At 36.4% G+C, this 25,501-nt stretch overlaps 1 protein-coding gene across 2 annotated transcripts in view; it reads left to right on the top strand.

The window, feature by feature from the left end:
- Positions 1-17,378, top strand: part of LOC127444884 (dual specificity mitogen-activated protein kinase kinase 7-like) — a 27,425-nt gene extending 10,047 nt beyond the window's left edge. For both annotated transcript variants that reach the window (XM_051704500.1, XM_051704501.1), the window contains 10 exons: positions 4,166-4,310; positions 4,399-4,465; positions 4,556-4,669; positions 5,120-5,239; positions 6,117-6,224; positions 6,378-6,557; positions 7,745-7,825; positions 8,033-8,175; positions 8,357-8,402; positions 11,341-17,378. In XM_051704500.1, the coding sequence (XP_051560460.1) occupies positions 4,166-4,310; positions 4,399-4,465; positions 4,556-4,669; positions 5,120-5,239; positions 6,117-6,224; positions 6,378-6,557; positions 7,745-7,825; positions 8,033-8,175; positions 8,357-8,402; positions 11,341-11,484 (1,148 nt within the window). In that variant the 3' untranslated portion in view covers positions 11,485-17,378. The remainder of the gene's footprint in view (positions 1-4,165; positions 4,311-4,398; positions 4,466-4,555; positions 4,670-5,119; positions 5,240-6,116; positions 6,225-6,377; positions 6,558-7,744; positions 7,826-8,032; positions 8,176-8,356; positions 8,403-11,340) is intronic.
- Positions 17,379-25,501: the final 8,123 nt, after the last annotated feature.

The raw sequence follows: 25,501 nt of genomic DNA on the forward strand, positions 1-25,501 counted from the left end.
AGTCAAAAGTAAAATGAGGGGGGAAATGCTTCAATAGACAGTTCACATGGAGTTACACTTGCGCTGATTCCTACTACTCCAGACTCAAGCTTGGGATGGTATGAGGGTGAGTAAATAATGAGAGAATTTTCATTTTTGGGTGAACTATCCCTTTAACATTCTTTTCTCACGTTAACTGAATTCTGAACAATGGTCCTATTTTAGCTGAAGCTAAAGTCTCTGCTTGAAGGTGTGTGATCAAATTAGTTGTGTTAAAAGATTCAACAGTAGTTCCACCTCGTGAAATTCTAGCAGTGCAAAACTGCAACTGTGTTGTCATTGTTTTTCCACCAAATTCAAAGTAATTTCAAACAAGACATTTTCTTTCACACACAGCACAAGTTGTCAGACGGGTTTTTTCCACCCTCTTTTATCAGTTCTGATCATCAACTGTTTTTAAACAATTGGCAGTTTGAAAGTGTAGATAATTGCTTTTATCAGCCTATACTGACTGATGTTTGGCTGATACATTGGTGCATCTCCAATTATAAATAATATAATTACTGGTGCTTACTAAGGGAAGCATGAACATACTTGGGTAGGGATTTGAACAAACCCCAAGTATAAAAGGGATAGTTCACCCAAAAATGATAGTATTCTCGTTTACTTACGCTCATGCCATCTCAAACCCCTTTAGCTTTCTTTTTTTTGCAGAACACAAAAAATATATATTTAAAATGATGAATGATGTTGTCCATAAATGTAAGTCAGTGAGGTCCAAAATGTCAAGCTCCAAAAAGGACATAAAGGTAGCAGAAAAGTAATCCATACAATTTGAGTGGTTTAATCCATGTCTTCTGAAGTGATACTATCACTTTGGGTATGAAACAGACCAAATTTTAAGTCCTTATTCACTATAAGTAATAAGTTAAGTTGCTTGGTAGTAAGCAACACCTTAGCAACCGCATTGCAGCACCCTGGCAACCCTCCAGAACACCCCATCAATGTGGTGGTGATTGTAGCGTGGACAAACACCACTCACTTTTTGTTTTTAGTTTTTTTCAGAAAACGTAAAAATCTAGTTTCATCAAATGCCAGACATATAAATTCTTCACACTTTCATGCTGAAATCTCACTCTATTCTTTCTTGCGCTTTCACTCTTTCTATATTCTCATATATTCTTCCTTATTTTTTCTGTCATTCATTCTGTCACATCATTCTTTCGTTCCCCTTTCCATCTGACTATTGTGAACCTCAGCAGAGCAGTGAGTGTGTGTGTTGAGAGTGTGTGTAGGATTAACTTGTTTTGCTATGAGATCAGACATTGTGCATGATGTGGCTATAACTGCATGGCTCGATTGTGAACAAACACACAACAGCACTCAACAGGGTGTTATGCGTTCAGTAACTGTTGGGTTTGAGCTTGTCTGGCCACTTCCTTTGCACTCGGCTCTATCTCCGCTCTCTGTCCGTTCTTTCCTCAATCGTTTTTTTTTTTTCATTTTCGTGGAAGAGATGGCTTAGGCTCTGTCTTCTGCACAGATGTGGATTATGGCTGTGCAGAAGTCTGTGTGTGTGTCCAGCAGGTGTTTCTAAGCTGTGTGTGTGGCCGTATTGCCTGACCTCACTGACTAACTGAAGCTAACTGATTCTTTCCCATGAACAGGTTTTCCAGAGGAATCTGAAGTTCAGTGGTCTTCCCTTTCTTCATCTGTTTCCTCTTTATTTACTTGAGTATTTACAGGCATTGTCGGCTTATACAGCTAAAGAAACAGCATTAATTGAAATCGATGTTCATCAAAAGTGTTGTCATTTCACAGTTGCACGGTTTGGTGAGTGAATGTCAGACGTCACCTGGTGGTGACTGCTTGTCTGGTATTAGCCCCGGTGCATGATGGGAATGCTAACACTAACTCCAGTGGCTGGTTTTCACTGTTTCATTGGCAGGGACTTCAGTGTATGAGTGTATTTATCTTGGCATGTGATGGAAAGTTATTGCTATATTTTTGTGACCGTAGCATTAGGATTTGAAATTGTGACATGTGATCTAAAACATTGACTGCGGGTAACACAGGGGCACCTTAAAAAAAATAATCTGAGAATACGAAAATGACTGACTGTATTTCCATAGTTAATATAGACTATATAATATATAGTTGAACATTGATTTAAAATGTGCTCCAAAACAGACAGCTCCTGACAAGTAGGAAAAAGGGATGAATCTCATGAGTCATATTTCACGTTAAGATTTATTTTTTGCATTATGACATTAATGACGAGAAATCTCATTACTGTTATGCAGAAAAAAATCTATCATCGCTACAATGCTGGAAATAATATTAATCTCATTACTGTAATGCAGAAAGAAATATAATTTACATTACTGTAATGCAGAAAAAAATCTCATTCTCATTAACATAATACAGAAAACTCTTATTCTTGTTACTACAATGCTGGAAATAATGTTCATCTCATTACTGTAATGCAGAAAAAAATCTTATTTACATTACTGTAATTCAGGAAAAAGTATAATTACTGTAATGCAGAAAGAATATTTTAACTGTAATGCATGAAAAATATTACTTTAATGTAGAAAAACCTTATTCTCATTACTGCAATGCAGAAAAATATAATTCTCTACTCTAATGCAGAAAAAGTATCATTACTGTAATGCAGAAAAAACTTCATTACTGTAATGCAGAAAAAACTTCATTACTGTAATGCAGAAAAAACTTCATTACTGTAATGCAGAAAAATATAATTACTGTAATGCAGAAAAAACATGATTACTGTAATGCAGTAAAAGTATCATTACTGTAATGCAGAAAGAATATTTTAACTAATGCATGAAAAATATTACTGTAATGCAGAAAAACCTTATTTTCCTAACTACAATGCAGAAAAAGTATCATTACTGCAATGCAGCAAAATATAATTCTCTACTGTAATGCAGAAAAAGCATCATTACTGTAATGCAGAAAAAGTATCATTACTGTAATGCAGGAAAAATCTCATTCTCATTACTCTAATGCAGAAAAAGTATCATTACTGTGATGCAGAAAAATATAATTACTGTAATGCAGAAAAAGTATCATTACTGTGATGCAGAAAAATATAATTACTGTAATGCAGAAAAAACATCATTACTGTAATGCAGTAAAAGCATCATTACTGTAATGCAGTAAAAGTATCATTACTGTAATGCAGGAAAAATCTCATTCTCATTACTCTAATGCAGAAAAATATAATTACTGTAATGCAGAAAAAACATCATTACTGTAATGCAGTAAAAGTATCATTACTGTGATGCAGAAAAAAAAACATAATTCTCATTACTGTAATTTAGGGAAAAAAATCATTAATGCAGAAAAGTATCATTACTGTTATGCAGAAAAAACATAATTCTCATTACTGTAATGTAGAAAGAAAAATCATTACTTTAATGCAGAAAAAGTAGCATTACTGTAAAAAAGGAAAAATCTCATTCTCATCACTTTAATGCCAAAAAAACGTATTCTCATTACTACAATGCAGAATGTTTTTTATTCTTATTACTCTAATGTAGAAGTAGCATCATTACTGAAATGCAGAAAAAATAATTCTCATTACTCTAATGCAGAAACAAAATAATTACTGTAATGCAGAAAAAACATTACTGTAATGCAGAAAAATCTAATTCTCATTACTGTAATGCAGAAAAAAAATATTACTGTAATGAAGAAAACATTACTGGAATGCAGAAAAACCTGTATGAGTAATGAGCTTGATAGGGGAGAATTGTGCTTAAAAAAAGTTCAATATTTTCAAAAATATCACAATGCAAAAAAAAAAAAAATGTTAATTGTCCTACAAGAAGGCTTCATTTTATTGATCCATATACTGTATATAATATACAGTATACGTGTGTGTGTGTGTGTGTGTGTGTGTGTGTGATATATATATATGTATATATATATATATATATATAATTTTTTTTTCTTTTTATAATTGTGTTGCTTTGTGAGATTCTCCCATAGAATAATACTAAGAGTCCTGATCTAGAATTCTGGTCCCCCAGACCTGATCTAGTAACGGGTCTCTTAATCTGGGATGCTTTATGAACCGTGGTCCCAGTAAAGACCATCAGGTCACTGTCTTCTCCTTAGTCTCATTCTCTCCATCATTCCCTCTGGTCTTTCTTCGTAGCTCTGCAGTTACCGCTGGCCAACGATGGAGGAAGTCGCTCGTCCTCTTCTGAAAGCTCACCTCAACACCCCTCATACCCCAGCAGACCCCGACAAATGCTTAAGCTTCCCACCCCACCCTACAGCCAACAGAAGAGCCTGGAGAAGTATGTCAAACATTACATGCACATAAAGAGCATGATCTAGTGGTAAAGGAGAGCCTTGGTGTGTTAATGTGTATTTTTTTTTCTTCAGTGCTGAAATCGATCAGAAACTGCAGGAAATAATGAAACAAACAGGTTACCTCAAGATTGATGGACTGGTGAGATTCAGCATCCAGAGCTTTCCCTAATAGATCCTGTGAATAGGGTTTTTGAAACAGTGCCAGACCTCTTCTTTATGTGTTATCTAGCGTTACCCCGCAGAGGTGACGGATCTGATCAGCGAGGGGGAGATCGGCAGTGGAACGTGTGGACAGGTGTTTAAAGTTCGTTTTAAGAAGACTGGCCATGTCATCGCTGTCAAGGTCAGTTCAGGAGAGAAAACTTGATAATCAGCACAGGCTTCTGAATGAGATTAAACTACAAGGCCTTTTAAACCAATTCTTTTTTTTTATTTTCATCATATTTGTTTACCTAGATAACATAAATAGTATTTGATCATGCTAAAAGATTAATAAAAGAGGCATGAAGGTGTACTTATAAGATTAAGGTTTGAAGGTTCTTTATTGATCTCAGATCAGCTTTTTGATGCTGGTTATTTTGGATGATGGAGTTTGTGTGTTCATTTATTTGTCTCATTGAACTTTCCTTGTAATTACCAAATAAATTAAACAGCAGTATAGCTCGGGAGTAATTACTGTTTACTAATTATTTAACTGCTCTTTGTGTACTTTTAGAGAGGTGTGTGTGTTCCCAGTGTTTTCTAGCAATGCTTATGCTTTGTAATATTTGCATATGTGTGTTTTTCCCTGCAGCAAATGAGGAGGACGGGTAATAAAGATGAGAACAAAAGAATCCTTATGGATCTGGATGTGGTGTTGAAGAGTCATGACTGTCCATACATCATCCAATGCTATGGAGCTATAGTCACCAATGTGAGTAACACACATGCCCACACTCATGATCTGTGCAGTTTTACCGCCTTTTCCAAATCCTGTGCTGTGCGGCATCAATAATTATATTCCTTATTAGTATTTCAGTTAAATCAGGCATTAGTGGTTATTAATCTGGATTTCTTTCTTTTTTTTTTTTTTTTTTTTGGAATCAGTGCTCTTGGGTTCTTGATGGTAAATGTTAAAGGGATAGTTCACACAAAAATTAAAATTCTCTCATAATTTACTCACCCTCATGCCATCCCAGATGTGTATGAATTTCTTCTATGATTGTTTCTTCTGCAGAGCACAATTGAAGAATGTTAGAAGAATATCTCAACTCTGTAGGTCCATACAATGCAAGTGAATTGTGATCAGACCTTTTGTAGCTCCAAAAATCACATAAAGGAAACAGAAGTAATCCATAAGTCTCCAGTGGTTTAATCCATATCTTCAGAAGCGATATAATAGGTGCTGGTGAGAAACAGATCACTCTAAATCTCCACTTTCACTTTTACATCTGAAAGTCACATGTGGTGCCTGTTTAGTTCTACTTTTACATCTGAAAGTGAAAGTTAAAGTGCAGATTTTGAGTAAAAAATAACTTAAAAATATTGTTCTGTTTCTCACCCACACCTATTATATTGCTCCTGAAGATATGGATTTAACCACTGGAGTCATATAGATTACTTTTATGTGAACTTTAGAGCTTCAAAGTTCTGGCCACCATTCACTTGCATTGTATGGACCTACAGAGCTAAAATATTTTTCTAAAAATCTTCATTTGTGTTCTGCTGAAGAAAGTAAGTCATACACATCTGGGATGACATGAGGGTGAGGAAATGTTGAGAGAATTTTCATTATGCTGTCTCCTGTGCAGACGGATGTGTTCATCGCCATGGAACTAATGGGGACGTGTGCAGAGAAGCTGAAGAAGAGGATCCAGGGGCCCATACCAGAGGCCATTCTGGGAAAGATGACTGTGGCGGTAAGACTTCCTTTCTATTATCCTGTGACAACCAAATTTAAAAGGACTTCTTTTCTGCCATTGCTTGTTTCTCAAGGTGAAGAGTGGTTTTCACTGAGCACTTGAATTTTCTCTCTCTTTACTCTGACTTGCTTTGTTTGTCCTCATATTCAGATTGTGAAGGCTCTGCTGTACCTGAAGGAGAAACACGGTGTGATTCACAGAGACGTGAAACCATCTAATATCCTGTTGGATGCCAAAGGGCAGATCAAACTGTGTGATTTTGGCATCAGCGGCCGACTGGTGGATTCTAAGGCTAAGACTCGAAGTGCCGGCTGTGCTGCTTATATGGCGGTGAGCACACAAAAACACATTCTCTTACATACTTTAAATGTGCTGTAAACGATGTTAACCATTCTGGAACTTCTGTCTGACTTAACCACCGATTTAGAATCCAAATCCCGCCCTCCAAAGATAACATTGTACCATTGAGACTTCACAGAGCAGAAGAGTGGCATCGATGAGATAACCACGATTATTGTGCACTTTACATTCCAATCACATTTTACTGTCCAAATAAGGGAATGAACGGCGCATTTGAGCGTCTCATTTATTTGAACTCCGACCGTCTCACTGAGCCGCGGCGCGGACCGCACTGAGTGCAGCTCCTGAAGAATGTGTGAAGACTGAAACGCTGTGAATGTACACGCTGTCTGCAGAGGTTCATGCCAAACTCCCACAAAAATGGTGATTTTAGTGAATGCAAAGCACTCTGGTTTCACTTTAATTTAACGATCGAGTAATGACAGATGTTATTTGTCATTGTGGGTTCATACACGCAGTGTTAATGGCACGCAGTTACACAGACAAGCCCTGTGTCACACCCGAGATGGTCTTTGTTCCTGTGAAATAAGAGTTTGTGGCTTTAAACGGTGAGCCTTAAAGTAACGTGTAAACATGAAGAACTTTGAATATAAATATTTTAATGTAATATAATATAATATAGGCTAATAGCTATTCAGGTTTGCTGGGATCCAACAACAACAGTGTGAATGCAAAGCGGACCAAAACTAAAGTTGATGAAAAACATTATTCTTAATGTAATTAAAACATTTTTAAAGCCTTAAAGGAAATAATGTAAAAGTTAAATATGAATAAATAATAAAAATGAATAAATAAGGAAGCACACATACACCTAGGACAAAAGCATGATAATTGTATGACAATTAATCGTCGTAATCGTGAAAGCCAAAAAACTGGACAATTAAGCGTCACCGTGAGAGCCCTAAAACAGACAATTAATCGCTATAATCACAATTATTTGTTTGACAATTAATCGTCAGTCAATTTCAGAATCATGTCAGCCCTACTCAGGACATTTTTATTTATTTATTTATTTATTTTTTTAATGTTTCAGAGAGTTGAAACATTTTCTGCATACCAGTTGTAATAGCATCATTGATGATGCTATTGCAGACATATCTGTTTTACTCTGTTGCAGAATTTACCATATTAATCTCCATGATCTCTGTGTTTCTCAGCCTGAGAGAATAGACCCTCCAGATCCCAGTAAACCAGACTATGACATCAGAGCTGACGTCTGGAGTCTTGGTATCTCTCTGGTGAGTTCCTTCTTCCTTGTGTTGGCTGAACCTCATTTACTGGCAGTTGTTTAGGCATCCAGCAGTTAGGTGCTATGGAAAAAAATCAGGGATTAGCTGATGTAGTCATTATTGTGGAATTTAAATGTAGTTTAATTGAAGAGCTAAATTTCAAAACACCATCTTGAACTGCTGTTAACAATTACCTGTATACCTCCCTGCCTATAGGTGGAGTTAGCCACGGGACAGTTTCCTTATAAGAACTGCAAGACAGACTTTGAGGTTCTCACCAAAGTTCTGCAAGAGGATCCGCCGGTCCTTCCTCTCAGCATGGGCTTTTCCGCTGACTTCCAGTCCTTCGTCAAAGACTGGTATACACAACCATAAGTTTTAGCTTGTAAAACATTTCAGACGTTCATTTGAAGTCATTTCTTTGTTTTCTTTCCGGACACATTGTTTGAGGCATGTTTGCATTCACACACAACACAAGTGTATGTTGGTTGTATTTGTTTGTGAGTTTTGTACAGGCCTAATTCTTCTGTGTCTCTGCAGCCTCACAAAGGATCACAGAAAAAGGCCAAAATACCACAAGCTGCTTGTAAGTGTCAATCTTCCAAATGAACTCCAATTAAACTCCCCTGCTGCTTGTTTGTACTCATGTACTGTATAGTGGCTTTAAAATTTATTTTCTAGGGATGTCAATCGATGAAAACATTTTAATCAAGTTAAATGCATTATATTGCCCATTAATGAATCAAATAAATTGCATATCAATCCCATATTTGCTGAAATAGACCCCCAGATATAACAATCAAAATATTTATAAATGTAATATACACTGACTGATCACTTTATTAGGAACACCTGTACACCTACTTATTCATGCAGTTGGTGTGGTAGCAGTGCATAAAATCATGCAGATACGGGACAGGAGCTTATGTTAATGTTCACATCAACCATCAGAATAGGGAAGAATGTGATCTCAGTGATTTTGAGGCTGGTTTGAGTATTCCTGTAACTGCTGATCTCCTGGGATTTTAATGCACAAAAGCTGCAGCTTATACCGTGATCAATGAATGATCTACGCCCTTGAATGTGTAGCTGAGAAATCTGCAGAAATTGCGTGATACAATCATGTCAACATTGACCAGAATCTCAAAGGAATGTTTCCATCATCTTGTGGAATCCATGTCAAGAAGAATTGAGGCCCTACCCAGTATTAGTATAGTGTTCCTAATAAAGTGTTCAGTGAGTGTATATAGTGTATATATAATAGATGCCTTAATTAAGATAGTTCAAAGACATTACGTCCATATATAATTATCAAAATAATTATAAATATAATATGTAATAAATTTTAAACGCATAAATACTAAACATGTCTCGAGACGCCTGCACTCTGCTCCATCCAGTTGTCTCTTTACAGCTAGAGTTGTGCGCACTGCCCCCTTCTGACTGCGAGTCGCAGAACCTTGAATTGTTTTGTTGGCAGGAAAATGCCTTCTACAGAATTTACATGTGGGGCTCAGGGGGCATGATTAATTGCATAATTTTTTTATGTAATGAATAGCACTGAGTTAACGCATTAAATTGACAGCCTTAATATATACATCTTTTATTTACATCAAAGTTTATTTACATCAGAATTTATTCGTGGTTGACCAGTATGGTTTTTTTAATGTGCAATGCCAATATTTATAGTGTGGGATAGCCAATATAATGGTGATCTAAATTGAATAAAATACAGTTTAATGATAGCAAATGAGGGTAACATTTATTTTACATTATACACCGATCAGCCACAACATTAAAACCACCTGCCTAATATTGTGTAGGTCCCCCTCATGCCGCCAAAACAGCGCCAACCCGCATCTCTGAGATGCTATTCTTCTCACCACAATGTATGAGATTTTCTGAAGTATGAGTCCACTTGTGAATTTTTCTATTTTGCATTTTTCTAATTTAATTGTTTATTTTTCATTACAAATGATATTATCAGTATAACAGTTTGAGTGAACATTTTGTGTAAAACCCGATGCTTATGATAGGATCATGATACTGCATGTGAATGTTCACAGAGCATTTTAAGTGCTTTAATGAAAGAAAACTTGTCCTTTTGTACAAAATAAGTTAACACAGTTAATGTCACAAATTTGCTTATTTGATTAATCACGAAATTATGTGGAATCTTAACTATTTCTTATATTATGTCATTGTAATCATGTAATCACTAGCACGCAAGCAACAGCGAGAGAGGAGCAGGCTATTTTATATGAAGTTTTTCGCACCTGCATTCCAATCCACATCTTGATGTAATCCTTTCTCATGATCACGCAGCATGTTTTCATCAGCTAAATGGGAGACTAAACACTATTAAAATGTGACAATACTTGCACTGCGCATGCAAGCCGTTCGCGCATCACAAGCGATCAACTATTCAGCCCTTTTCTGTGAATCGCACCTGCAAAATCCTAAAACTTCATTTCCAGGTTTCATTTATATTTTGCATAGACTTGAAAAGATTTTTGAACTCCACGATGTGGGTGTATGTTTTCTTTTTTAATCGTTTAATGTAGTTTTGAGTGTAATCATGGTTTAAGGAAGGTGTACCTGTATGCTGGGTTGGAAATCTCAAGGAATGAAACACGGAATGAAGGCTGTCATCCACGCAGACTGACCGAAGCAAAGTGGGCGCGTTTACTTGTGCGATTAACCAAAAGTAAAGCGCTGCCAGCTCGTGCATGTGTCTGTTGTGTATACTGCCGTCTCGTCACATTTTAGCTTTTTGTTTAGCCTCCCATTCAACTCATGAAAACATGCAGCGTGATCATGAGGAAGGATTACATCAAGAATGGAATGCAGGTGCAGAATTTATGTAAATAAAATAGTCTACTCCTCTCTCGTCGTTGCTGGCATGAGGAGGGGTAATCACTGGCACGCCAGCAACATAGGTGCCACAGGTTGCTGCCCCCTGCTCTAGAATTTACTCTGAATGGTCCCAAAAACAGAAGATATCCAGTGAGCGGCAGTTCTGTGGATGGGAATGCCTTGTTGATGAGAGAGGTCAACAGAGAATGGCCAGACTGGTTCGAACTGACAAAGTCTACGGTAACTCAGATAACCGCTCTGTACAATTGTGGTGAGAAGAACAGCATCTCAGATTGCTATTCTGAGATGCGGGTTGAAGCTGTTTTGGCGGCACGAGGGGGACCTACACAATATTAGGCAGGTGGTTTTAATGTTGTGGCTGATCGGTGTATATTTACTCATAAATTAATCCAAAATAATTTGAAAACAGAAAATGTGCTTTATCGTTGACAAGGCTGTGGTCAAAACATTTTGGAGCTGATACTACAGGCTGCTAACACTTCTATTAATCGGCTAAGCTGGAATGTTTTTTGGTTCATGTTGATAATCTTTAAATCGCCAAATATCAGATTAATCAACCTATCTGAAATAATGGTCCAACACTAATTCACACCTTTAACCAATTCTCTCAATTTAAAAATCACTGTTGTCTGTTTTATCTCCCACAGGAACACAGTTTTATCCGTCGTTATGAGGTGTCAGAGGTAGATGTGGCGGGTTGGTTCCAGGGTGTAATGGAGCACACAGAGTCTCCACGCAGCAGCCAGTGCTTCAACCATCACCAGCTCCACCATTCTCTCTTTAACAGGTAGCCAGGCGGAGAGAAAAAGAGACACGGAGTGAGAGAGAGACAGAATGATGCGATGTTGATTTAGAGACGGGCAGATAAAATTTACATTTGAAAGGATGGAAGGAGTGGATATGGACAGATTGTGAAAGAGAGAATGTTAATATGGGAGTTTGACTGATCGACAGACAATCCTGGGCAGGTTTGATGTACAGTAAATTTGCAATATTTTTGTCCTCATCCACCCATTAAACAGGATGGACCATTAAAGGTTGCAATCGTAAGGGGCCGTTCAGACCAAACACGTTCTTGCAAAACTTGGCGCAATGGTCATAAACGTCCGTCTAGTGCGTGTTTGTGCAAGTACACGTAAGGTGTGAATGGCCCCTTACACACTCACTGTGACACATGTGCACACAGACATTTACAATAACACACTGTTTCACCAAACCTACAAGCAATTACCACCGTATTAAGTTTAGCCTCAAGTACTCCTCGCTGCACACAGTGGGATCTAAAACAGCTGCAGTGGGAACATCACTTCTGTTTCCGCTCAGTCCGTTCAGTTCAAAATCAGCACGTCTTGAAGTCCACCGTAGCCCCTTATTCAGGGACTGAACAGAGTAGTCGAACAACACTGTGCAGTGATGTGTGTGAGTGTGTGTGTGTATTATCCGTTTATAAGTCTTAGCACTCTGATTGTGGCAAGTCTTCACTTTCCTGTACAGTTTGAGTACACTTGTTCACAGCTATTCAGCGAATCAAATCGATTAGAAACTAGTGAGAGAATTTATGATATATGTTTTATAGTAATGTTCTTTTCTGTGCTAGTAAGCATCAGCAGATATTTCAGTAATGGAAACGTATTTATAGAATTAGTGTTTCTTAGTGGTAGAACTTCTAATCCTTAAAGTTTAGATTGTTATAATTTGGTCTGGAATTTCATGTATGAAAATAGATATATTGGTTATGGGAGAAATTTTGTATATGAAGATAAAACTAGTGATTGACCGATATGTTTGTTTTTCTAATGGCCGATTATGATACCGATATCATAAGAGAAAGTTGGTATATGGATTTGAGGACGACCGATAGTGGATTTTGCTGATACGGTAACTAAGTTGGTGGAAAAGTCAGAAAACCGATTAATCGGTAGTTCATTTTAAAATCCATTTATAGAATGTAAAAAACAAAAAACAATCCAAGTCTTCGTTTGCTATGACATGCACAGACATAGAGGCTACAAGAGTCCAAAAAACACTGGGGACTACTATTATGAAATAACGGAGACTTGGCTCCATTACTATGATTTATATTTAAGTATTTCCCAAATTAAGCTGTTAATGGCCTGTATATTTACCAGATGAGGTTTAATGAGGAATAAGGTTTATTATTATTCACAAGATAGGAATTTGGGAGTGCTGAAGGGGCATGTTCCATATAGTCGCATTTTTCTTTGCATGCCCCTGCTTCAATTTAGAACACTTTATTATCTAATCAAAATAACAAAATATACATTGAATTGAGGATATAAATATGGATACATTTGTGAATGAAGATTAAAATACAGTAAAGGTTGCCGTTATTGTTTTTATTTCACCTCTAGAGGCCACTGTTAAGGTGGAAAACCAAGATATTCTAACTGTAGAATCCTCCAGTGCTGGCGTAAGAGGAACATGGAGGAATGATCATAAAAAAACAAAAAACAATCGGCATAGATTTTTGACGATAACCGATAGTTGCAAAAGCAAGTATTGTCACGATTAATCAGTAAAACAGATATATCGGTCTACCTCTAATATAGATGATTACGATGACAAGGCTATTGCTAGATTTTGGTTCTAGGCGAAATGAAAACTTGACAGAATGGCCAAATAATAGCCGATTAATCGGTCTGGCCGATATATCGGTCTATCACTAAATAAAACACAAAAAAATTAGTCCAGAGTGTGTTAAGTTGTACACCGTGCACACCTCAGGTCGACGAGTGTTAGAGATATGGAGTGAGTTTTACAGAATTCAGTTTTGTTTTTCAGTATTAGAGTGTCTGAGGAAGAAACGGCAATCTGTTACAGGAAGATAAGATGAGAAATGTTGTCATTGTCACTCAGAATGCTTTTACTTGTCTGCGTTAAGAGATGAGCAGGGAAGTTTTTGGAGTGATGAGAGAGAAATGGCAGTTTTTTGATCATTCAGTTGGTTCATCATTTCATTCTCTTGAACCATTCCCTCTAACCAAAGCTTGTTTTTCTTCCCGAAAACACTTCTTTTTTGACACAGCACTGCTTTGTTTTTCTTCCAAGCTGTTATTCTCACTGGATTTCAGCACCTGCTCGTGGGTGACGCTGAAGATGTTTCAGCGACTTTCACAACCAAAGCTGTAGGGTTTGAGATTCACTGCTTTAAAAAGCCAAATCACCGCTAGACTGAGAGTAAGAAGAGAGAAAAATGCACAAATGGGCTTAGAGAGAATCAGAGCGTAATGGTATGTTGAGACAGGAAGGGAGTGTGATGTTTAAAGAAAAGCAATGTGGAATGACTATTGAACGTAGCAGAGGAAATAACGGGTGGGAAAGGAAATTTAAGGCAATGATAGGTGGAATATAGAAAGTATGAAAGAGAGACTGCTGTTAAGTCTTATAAAAAGTAAGGGCTCACTTTTTGAGATCTTTTTGTGTGTAGATCTGGTAAGGTTTTAGGGTTGACTGTGGAAGTTGTTGGGTTTTTTCGTAGATCGCTATGTTGTGAGCTGTCAGGGCGTTGTATAAAAGCTTTCAATCGTATTGAACCTATGTATCAGTTTTTATTTTTAGGGGTTAATTAGCTTGTGTTGTTTTGCATCTTGCTGTTTTTGTTATCCTTGAAACTTTTTTCGTATGATCTGCTATTATTGTTATTTATTTATTTATTTATTATCTTATTGCTGCTACTCTTTACTTTAGATGCTGCTGTCAATGATTATATTCCCCAAAGGACAATTCTTTTTTTGTTCTAAACCAAATGCATAAAACACTGCAATGTCTACACATTTACCAAATATGAGAATGATTACCGGTAGAACGTTGGAGAAGCTTATGATGTGATCCATGAAGAGGAAAAGAGAGAGAAGGCAAGGAAGTCATTTGAGAACATCTATATCTTAAGAGTTTGCTTTTAAAACTACACCACTATGCCAACTCACACAAACTTCACCGCTCACTGTAGGCAACTAATAATGACTTACTGTTAATTGTACAAAGTCACCAGCTGGTAATATTTATATATATTTGAAGTAGATTTTCCGTATTACACTAACTGTGGGTCATGCAGACAGATATGTTTGTAATTGTCCTCCTGTGTCCATCCTGCGGTGGATGAATTCATGTTTTAAAATCTGCCGCTTTATTCAGCCGTTAATAAGTTTGAATAAATTCCCCATAGTCAATTACTTGTAAGCAGGTCCATTCAAATTCTGTCTGCAGAACTTTGCAGAAATATCTGCAGAATGCCTGTCATTCACAAATTTTGACATATTTCCCGCCATTTGGTGTGCGTTTTTTAAATAATTTTGCTAATTTGACTACGCTTTCAGCTACGAATTAGAGTGCAGTACTCTGTTAGAAGTACAAAGCTCAGTTAAACCCATTTTATAACGTTTAAAGGTGCACTCAGTAAGTTTTTAAACGTCATCTTGGAATTACAGTGACACCTAGTGGTGTGGATGCAGCATTATTTAAACGCAAAGTTTTTAGTTACCAATGCCATTGTAGAAATTCATTACTTAGTCATCTGTGATTCATTTAATCCATGAGTTAAAGTGACCAATAACAGGGTGGTTACTGAGATTAAGCGAGTAGTATTCAGCTGGTCATGTGATCCTAACATGGCAGCCCCCATGAGGGGACCCTCTGCATGTAAAAAAATAAAATAGCTTTTATAAGGTTACTGATATGACTGAAGTCTTCATCTCATGTCAGTGCTCACGATTTTATACATATGTTTCAGAGTAAAATTTTGTTAATGAGTGCACCTTTAAATGTATGGTACGTTCATGTCGTGATTTTTACAGTAATCATAAGATTCTAATTAAAAAGCATTCACTTCTTTTTAGAACTTGTAATTAGTAGTTGAAAACTTGGAATTCTATGAAAGCTCCGACTTCACGGTCATAATGTCATGTTAAAAAAAAACAATAAGGCAGCGGCCTCAACAACTGAAGGTAGTGAAACATATTTTGGTTACACTTTATTTTACAGTATGTGTACTTTCAGTATAATTACAGTGTACTTACCCAAGAAATTACTACATTAGGTAACTACATATGTACTTAATATAGGTTAAGGTTGGGGTTAGGTTTAGGGTATCTAGTAATTATTGTAGTTGTTTTAATTATATAGTACGTAAATGTAGAACAGTACTGTAAAATAAAGTGCTACCCATATTTTTTATTTCATTTTTGTATAGCAAGTGTTACATGGAGCGCTTTCTTTATTTTGAAACATTTTCCAAGAACATACAGGGGTGAATTAATTAATTAATAGTGATTAAACATTTTGCTGTCATCGACAACAATGCCACACCAGGATCCGTTTTTGACATTATGCGTGTTGCCACAGAAACTAATAACTTTTCATTCTGTGAACGTGAAAAGCACTGAGTAGGATCCACAAATTATCGTTTCGTAATTACAGTAATTCCGTCAGGTCGTGAACGCAACATTATTCTGCAGAATCCTGGTGATTTTGCTTCAAAATCAGCACAGAAAATGCAAAAAATATGCAGATTCTGTCTGAATCAAATGAATCTGAAAGAAAACAAAAACACACAGGAAATGGATGAAACATTTGTGAACGCAGCATTATTCTGCAGATTTTGCCCCAAATTCAGCACAGAAAATGCAAAAAAAAAAAAATAATAACATGCAGATTCTATTTGTATGTGAATCAAATGAATCTGAAAGAAAACAAACACAGGAAATGGATGAAACACTTGGTCCGTTACTCTAACTATATTTAGCAACGAGCTGTAACTATTTACCTCCCAGTAGTTTCTTCTCTCTTTTCACAAGCCAAATAGAGTTTATAACAGAACTTGCCATCAACATAACATTTGATTATTTCCTGTTAACTCATAACATGCTGTTGAATTTCATCAGATACTCTGGTACCTGCCTGTCTGTCCGTCCGTCATTCTCTCAGTGGACCTCATAGATAGGACTGCAGCATTACACACCAAAGGTGTCATCAATAAAACAAATTCAAACCAGTGACGTTGTTGTCATTAGGATGATTATTATTATTGATATTATATTAGCTGATGCTGGATTGGTATTCTGAGCAGAGGATGACCTCTAGTGAGGTAGGGAATATACAGGTGCTGATGTTCGTCAGCCTAAGACCTTTCGATCCCACACACACATTATTATTGCTCTTCATATCAGATTTGGACACGGCATCTTGGTGCTGTCTTATCATTGGTCCCTCACCCTTCACTGTTGTTTTGTTGACACTCTCTCTCACACACACACCTATGGAAATATGGCTTGAGATGCTTATCTTCTTGATTTAAGCTTTGTTTAAAGTGTACTTCCATGCACTATTTTCATTAGTTTTTTTTACTTTGTAATTATTCTTATTGTTTTATTTGCTTTTTATGCATTCTTAAATCAAAGCATCACTCCTTTGTGTGTGTGTATGTATGTATGTCTGTGTTTTTCTGAAATGGGTGTTTGTGGGAATAGGAGAAAGATGTATCCTAAAGCCATTTTCACCGTCGGTAGTAGTACACATCCTTGAACACCAAATGAATAGATGTAAACTAAGCCAGTGCTTGCTGTTGTTTCAATAGCATTAGTGTGTGTGTGTGTGTGTGTGTGTGCGCATCACTGTTATTTTTTTCGAGTGTGTCATGTTTTATGATGGAAAATTTAGACTTTCTTAATTATTACAATTGCTGTTGTTATTATTTAAGTTATCTTAAGGATCACCCACCTGTAATAAAACCAAATACTCACTATGCAGTCACTCAAATCAAGTTTGAATCAGTTTGCTTTTCCCCTGAACTTCGAGCACAGAGAATTTTAAAGGAATATTCCCAGTTCAATACAAGCAACAAGCAACAGCATTTGTGGCATGATGTTGATTACCGCAAAAATGAACTTTGACTTGTCCCTCCTTTTCTTTTCAAAAAATCTTGGTTACAATGGAAGTGAATGGGGGCCAATTTTAAAACATTAAAATACTCACTTTTTGAAAAAGTATAGCCACAAGACGTAAACAATATGTGTGATAAAATCACTTACGATACTGACGATTTAAACAACTTTACGGCTCAAATAATACATGAGTTTTAACAGAAGAATTAATGCAAGTGCTTTTATAAAATTATAAGCTTCTCATTTCTGCCTTTAAACCCTCCAAAAACTGGCCACATTCACTTCCATTGTAAGTACCTCACTGTTTAAAGAAGACAAAATAAATTTTTGTGGTAATCAACATTATGCCACAGATGCTGTCGATTGAGCTTAACTTGTATTACCCAAACATTATTTTAAGTCTTGTTTTATGTCTTTTTCTCCAAGACGAGTGAGTGAATATGACGTCCTCAGCTAGTGCAAGATTATTTTCAATCAATAATGAGAGAAGTGTTTTTTTATTTCTACAATGAGCTGACATATTTAAGGATTGTACTGGGGTAGGGTAGGGTGGGTTGGGGGCGTGTTTGGGGTCAGATGTGGTTGGTAGTTTGGGGATTAGTTTGTCATGTGCTGTAAGTATATCAATTGCATGTTATGATCTCTGAAGTAACTGCCGTTGATTTTACACTTCCTTTTGGGGAGGGGGGGGAAGGGAGACAGAAAAGTTCTCTTTTATGATTTTTACAAATATATATATTCTGTACTGTTTGTTTTTTTGTTTTCCAAAAATATTACATTGTGTTCTTAGAAAAAGACACACTTTTGCCTTTTTGTCTCCTGACTTTGTTTTGATCTGCATATGCATTATAGAATTCTTTTATTATTGGCTGATTTCATGCTGTTAATAATGTTGTGTTATTTGTATTAATTCATTAACTTTTTGTTTGTTTTTCATCCATATTTGCGTTTGGTTGGTCTACAAAAGAGTGCTAAGAGAGACTTAATGTCTTCAGCTGTTAGAAAACCAAAAATCTGTTGTTTTGTATCATTTTTGGTCCTTTTGGAACAGTTTTATTTCCAATTTTAAACTTTTTGATTACCATTTTGTTTGTTCTTATTGTTATTATTACTATAACTATTATCTTCAGGGTTAAGATCACACCAAATTCAAAAGAGAAAAGCTCCTTGAAAAAAAATCGGGACAGATCGAGTTATATTTCAAGGTGTTTCACAAGTGGTGTTGCATCAAAGGTGTGTCTTTTTCTGTTGAAGTCAAGCAATCACTTCTTTTCACCTACTGATGTTTATTTTATTATTTTTATTATTAGTATTGTTTCCCCAGAGCTGTTTTCATGGCTCTGTTTTGCTGTATGGTTATAATGTCTCTTTATGTGAAAATGTCACTATTCATAGCTGCTGTTGCACTGGAGGGTTTTTTATTTTATTATTTGATGTGATGGAATTTAGAACCATGTAGTTCACAAAGTTCTCGGAGTAAATGGAGTTTAGAAATGTTTAAATCTGCTAATTTTTTCATTTGATGCAGCAATTGACATGCTGTCAAAGCAACAGATCTCCTTAAATGTGTTCTATTGTTGTTGGCTTCTTTACTCAACGAAAAATTATATTGAATAGATTAGAAATGCTTTTGTGCCAACAACAAACTTGGACAACCTTTCATGCTTTCTGGCATATGGATTTACAAAGGTTATAGAATATAGAGATTGACACATTTTTGCTCTTAAGGTATTTGATGTGGTATGTTAAATAAGACTTAACTACAACAGCAAAGCACGAGGTAATGTAACTTGTCTTTGGTGAATATTGATTTTATTTATTATTATTTTTATTTCTTTTCTGGGTACCATCTTAATTTTAGCCTGAAACAAAAATATCCCAAACTGTTGTATTGTATTGAGACAGCCATCACAGTTTTATCATCGTTTTTTCTTGTCATCTTATTTCAAATGAAAGAAATGCCATTATATTGTGAATACCTCAGGATTTTTTTTTTTATTATTATTAAAAAGTTTTAAAAACCTAAAACAAATGAAATACAAGAAAAATGTTTTGTGTTGTTTTTTCAAGCACTGTAAACAGACACCACTCTTTAAATATAGTGAGCCCCCCCCCACCCCCCCGAACAGATCAGACAGATCTTCACAATTATGGCGTCATGTATTTGTATCTTACTGATGCATCATAAACCTTAAAACAGGGAATGTTGCCAGCAATCCTTAATGAATGTTGTTTTCTTGGTTCTGTACTTTCTTGCAGAACTGGCAATGTCAAACAGAGTAATCCTAGAAGATTATTAACTGGTAGGGGTTATCCTCTTTATTATTTATTTATTTAATTTTTTTATTTGCCTTGCTTCTTACGATTAAGTATTATGCAGTGCTAGTATGACTATCATTTAACATTTTTCAAAAATGTGGACTATCTCGTCAGCAATGTAATTTTTCAGGCACTTTGCACCAAGGTTATAACGGTTTACAATTTTTAATTTAGTTTCATTTTCAGTTTTTCACTCCAGTTTAGTTTTGTTAGTTCTTTGTTCATATATATATATATATATATATATATATATATATATATATATATATATATATAATATAGATTATTTATTTATTTACTAGTCTAATTTAAGTTTTAGTTTTAGTATTTATATTAAGGGATAAATGGAGAATGGGGAAAATAGCCATTTGGGTTGTATAGCTGGACACTCCAATGTCCAATTTGTAAATAAGAGGCCAACTACTAATAATAAAAATCTTCGGTTAAATAAGACCAACTGAATTTCATCACTGATTTAAGAGTTAAAAAAAAAAAAAAAAAAAAAAAAATATTTCCGGTTTAAGAATGTGTTTAAAGTTGAATAAAAAAGAAACAAAGTCCTCTTTAATGCACTGGACATGAGAAAGTAACTCTTGCCGCAACTCTGAAAACTGAACCTCAAACAAAACTCTTTACCAGTTCCAAATGAAATGTAAAACCAAATCACAGATTAGCAGGGTTTTGCAACACAAAAAACATTTCATGCTGATAAAGACTCAATTTGATTTAAAAATACAGCCATGTCATAATTATTCAACCCCTATTGCATGTAGCTGTTTCTTAAATACAGTATGTAAGGCTACACAAGTAATTGTTTTAAAACAAAATTGTCATCAATCTGCAATGGCACTTATTTAAGTTTTTTAATATAAGTTTAGCTTTGTAAGCAAAAATGTATTTCTATGCAAAAAAAAAAAAAAAAATGCAATTAAAAATAAGCTGTCTCAAAAGCTAATAAAGGAGATTATTTCATTACACAAGGAAGGTCATGGCTAAAAGTACATTTCTAAGGCACTTCAATTTCCAATAGACAAAGTTGGCAGCACCATTTATACATTTTTAAAATATGATACAACAGCAACCTTGGGGTGTGGAAGAAAGCAAAACTTCAAGGGAAGTGTTGACGAATATTCAATAAGTAATAAGAAAGACCTGTCGAGTCCTGGAAGAAGGTTTTATAGACGTATGACACTAAACTGAAAATTAGTTTTAGACCCATGGGTCAGCAGTACATCTGGAGTAAGATGACAAGGTGATGACAAGAACGACACCATCCCCACAGTCAAGCATGGAGGTGGGTCAGTCCTGTTATGGGGGTGTTTTGCGGCTGCAGGAAACGGCTATCCTGTCTATGTGACTGACACCGTGGATTCTTTCAGGTATCAGGCCATTTCGGCATTAAAAATGAGATGCCTTCATTGTGTAAATTGAAGCTCGGTGATCACTGGACTTTCCACCAAGACAATAACACCAAGGATACATCCAAGTTGTCCAAAATCTGGTTCAGGGATAGGTCGTGGAATGTCCTTAAATGGCCCTTTCAGTCCATCATTAAAATCCCATAGCAAACCTATGCTGGGATTTCAAGGAAACAGTGGCAGCACAGAAACCAAAGAATGTCAATGAGCTGGAAGAAAATCTGAGAAATCATGAGAAATGTGTAAAAATTCTAATAGAGAGGTGTCCGAAGCCTGAGAACACTTACCTGAAACATTTATTTGCTGTTATTAAGGATAAAGGATGCTCCACAAATGATTGACTTTGGGGGTTGAATATTTTTGACGACATTTGTGGAGAGAATTAGTTATTTTTTATTTTAAAATTTGGGTAAACTGAACTCTTTGTTCTCAGAATCACTCAAATGTGTATTAAAAACTTACTTTGACTGTTTACTGAGGTTTTAGTTGAGGTTTTAGTTTTAATTCACATCACCAGAATGTATTGCTGGTCAGGGGGTTGAATAATTTTGATTGCAACTGTGTGTGTGTGTGTGTGTGTATATATATATATATATATATATATATATACACACACACACACACACACACATACAGTACTGTGCAAAAGTTTTAGGCACTTGTGAAAAATGTTGCATATTGAGGATGTCTTCAAAAATAATAACATAAATAGTTTTCATTTATCACTTAATGTCATACAAAGTCCAGTAAACATAAAAAAGCTAAATCAATATTTGGTGTGACAACCTTTGCCTTTAAAACAACACTAATTCTCCTAGGTACACACAACTTTCTTGGTTGTTGGCAGATAGGATGTTCCAAGCTTCTTGGAGAATTCGCCACAGTTCTTTTGTCTATTTCGGCTGTTTCAATTGCATCTGTATCTTTATGTAATCTCAGACTGACATGATGTTCAGTGGGGGGCTTTGTGGGGGCCATGACATCTGTTGCAGGGCTCCCTGTTCTTCTATTCTAATCTTTTCTATTTGCAAAAGTAATGTTTGGGAGTCTAACATTTATATTTCCTATTGACACACTAAAGCTGAAGATATAAATAACCATCTTAAGACAAATGCTTTTATGAAACATCTTATGTGCCTAAGTCTTTTGCACAGTACTGTGTATGTATATATATATATATATATATATATATATACATTTACTGGATGTTGCTGACATCTTCAGACCTGTGGTTCCCAAACTTTTTTAAACTACGGCACTATGTTTTTTCCCATGGCACCGCAATCACTGAAAAATATATATTTTATATTACACTTGAATTGTTGACATGATCTTTACTGTGTTTTTATTAGATATTGTTATTCTAATAGATATTGATAGGTATGTTAAAGTCAGTCAGAGTTTGACTGCATGTTAATCACTTGACCGTCGTGACGCCCTGCTGAGTTAATGGCTTCAAAAACTGAAAAAGCACATCAGACTTGCTTGAAAAAATCATTCTGTTGTCGAGGTGGGGTCTTTACATGCATTCAGTCAATATTTACTAAACCCCTCTATGCAGGGTTTAGGCTTTATATAAGAAGCTCAGTGTCTCTGTGTCAGATCAATCTGTCTCTTGTGTAGAACAACAGGACTGTCACACACACCTGATAAAAAATATTATTCACACTTTATGATTATTCACATCAGGGTCTTGATCACCCTGTCGGGTTATTTGTGCGATAACAACTGGCTGACTGTACATTATCCTGCTTATTACACAGCTACTAACCAAATAAATAAAAACATGGACATAAAATATTGATTTGCATTGAAATTATGTATTTTGAGAAGAAAGAAATCGCTGAACAGCTGAAATCCACCTCCGGTTTGCGTCTGAGTTCTGTTGATTTATTTTGAGAAAATGACTGTCTGACTCCTCAAATTCAGCCTATTACATGACTACTTGCCAAATAAAAAAATAAATGGACATGAAACATTGATTTGTGCTAAAATAGTGTAATTATGTGAGAAGAAATAAATTGCTGAACAGCTGAAATCCACCTCCGGTTTGCATCGGAGTTCTGTTGGTGTTTACTTTGTAAAAATGAACGTCTGACTCCTCAATATTCAGCCCATTACAAGACTACTTGCCAAATAAAAAAATAAATGTACATGAAACATTGATTTGTGCTGAAATTATTTTCTTAGCTTACTTGTAGAGATTGCACATTGCCGGCTTACAGAACCCGGATGAGCGGTCTGATACGTCTAAATCCGCGGATGTGCGGTTGTTACAGAGCAATATCTGGCCGCTGGATGGCGCCATTAACCAATAAGAATCGAATATTCCAGAGAGCCGTGTAATAAGTCTCTTTAACACATACATATGTACATTAACACACACATGTAAACTCTCTCATCATATTAAGTTTTATCATGTGGCTATATCAAATTGTGTCTTTAAGACATCTTTGGTATATCGGTTCAAATTACAACTTGCCATAAACTTTTTAAATTAATTAAATGGAGATCACCTGTGCACAGTCAAAGTGTTTCAAGTGATTTTAGTATAAATACACCTGTCTCTGGAAGGTCCGCTTAATTGTGAGTCAGTATCTTGAGAAAAACAACACCATGAAGACAAAAGAACACTCCAAGCAAATCTGCAAAAAGTTTATTGATAAACATAAATCAGGGGATGGATACAAGAACATTTCCAAGTCCCTGAATATCCCTCGGAGTACTGTGAAGTCAATAATTAAGAGATGGAAAAAGTATGGTACAGCAGAAAATCTGCCTAGAGCAGGCCGTCCTAAAAAACTGAGTGACTGTGCAAGAAGGGGACTAGTGAGGGAGGCCAACAAGAGACTATTGGCACTTTTCCACTGCACGTTACGGTTCGACTCGACTCGACTTTTCTGAGCTTGCGTTTCCACTGCAGTTTAGTGCCGCCTCAACGTGGGTGGGATTATAAGCTGATCGTCATAGTTGCGCCGCCTCTACTGCCGTGACATCATCTTAAACGCGACACAAACATTGCTGACCATAAACAGTAACACGACCGCTAGCTGTTAAATACTAGCTCATTGTGCTGCATAAAGCAGTTGTTGCATGGTGATTTTACACAAGTGTAACAGTTAAATTGGCCTGGTTGTTTTAGAAGCAAGATTTCCAGTAGCCGGTCAACTAAATAAAGTGAAGCTTTCAAGCAGAATATAGAGTTAACGTAACAAAACGTACCATCCTCCATCGTGGACTCCAACAACGCCTGAGTCCAGGGCACTCTCCCTCCCATTGCTCACCGGTCTATTGCCATAGATAGCGTCCATTTGGTCGAACCACTTCCACTTTCTTCTGTTTGAACCACTCCGGCTGTTGTGGATTTTTTAACTTTTCCCTACACTGTTGGTAGGTCCGGTGGTAACCGTGTGCAACCAACAGCTGAGACATTTCCTGAAAGACTTTTTCGTTTCGTGTCATTTCGTTCGTCGCTAACGAGAGGAACGTCTGCACCTCGTTTATTGACCACGGCGTGGTTTTGCGCACAGCCATTTCTTTTTAAAACTAGCGGGTTAATGTCCCGTGTCGCAAATCCAGTGATGCTGGTAGTGACTCTCTGACCAAGGGTTTTGACGTCACATTTAGTATCGGCTCGGTTCGCTTGGAATGTCGACCGAGGTGGTACTAAAAAAAGTACCAGGTATTATCCACAGTGGAAAACCCCCAAAAAGCAAGCAGAGTCGAGTCGAGCTGTACCGTGCAGTGGAAAAGCCCCATATGATCCCTCTGAAGGACTTACAAGCTTCAGTGGCTGAGATGGGAGAGACTGTGCATGCAACAACTGTTGCCCGGGTTCTTCATCATCATAGCTTTATGGGAGAGTGGCAAAGAGAAAGCCACTATTGAAAAAACCCATATGAAATCTTGGCTAGAATTTGCCAGAAGGCATGTAGGAGACTCTGAAGTCAGCTGGAAGAATATTCTATGGTCTGATGAGACCAAAATGGAGCTTTCTGGCCATCAAACCAGATGCTATGTTTGGCATGAACCAAACATAGCACATAATCAAAAATACACCATCCCCACCATGAAGTGTGGTGGTGGTAGCATTATGCTGTGGGGATACTTCTCTGCATCAGGCCTTGGAAGGCTTGTAAAAGTAGAGGGTAAAATGAATGCTGCAAAATACA

The sequence above is a fragment of the Myxocyprinus asiaticus genome, chromosome 8 (genome assembly GCF_019703515.2).
Source record: "Myxocyprinus asiaticus isolate MX2 ecotype Aquarium Trade chromosome 8, UBuf_Myxa_2, whole genome shotgun sequence".
In the NCBI taxonomy this organism is placed as follows: Eukaryota; Metazoa; Chordata; class Actinopteri; order Cypriniformes; family Catostomidae; genus Myxocyprinus; species Myxocyprinus asiaticus.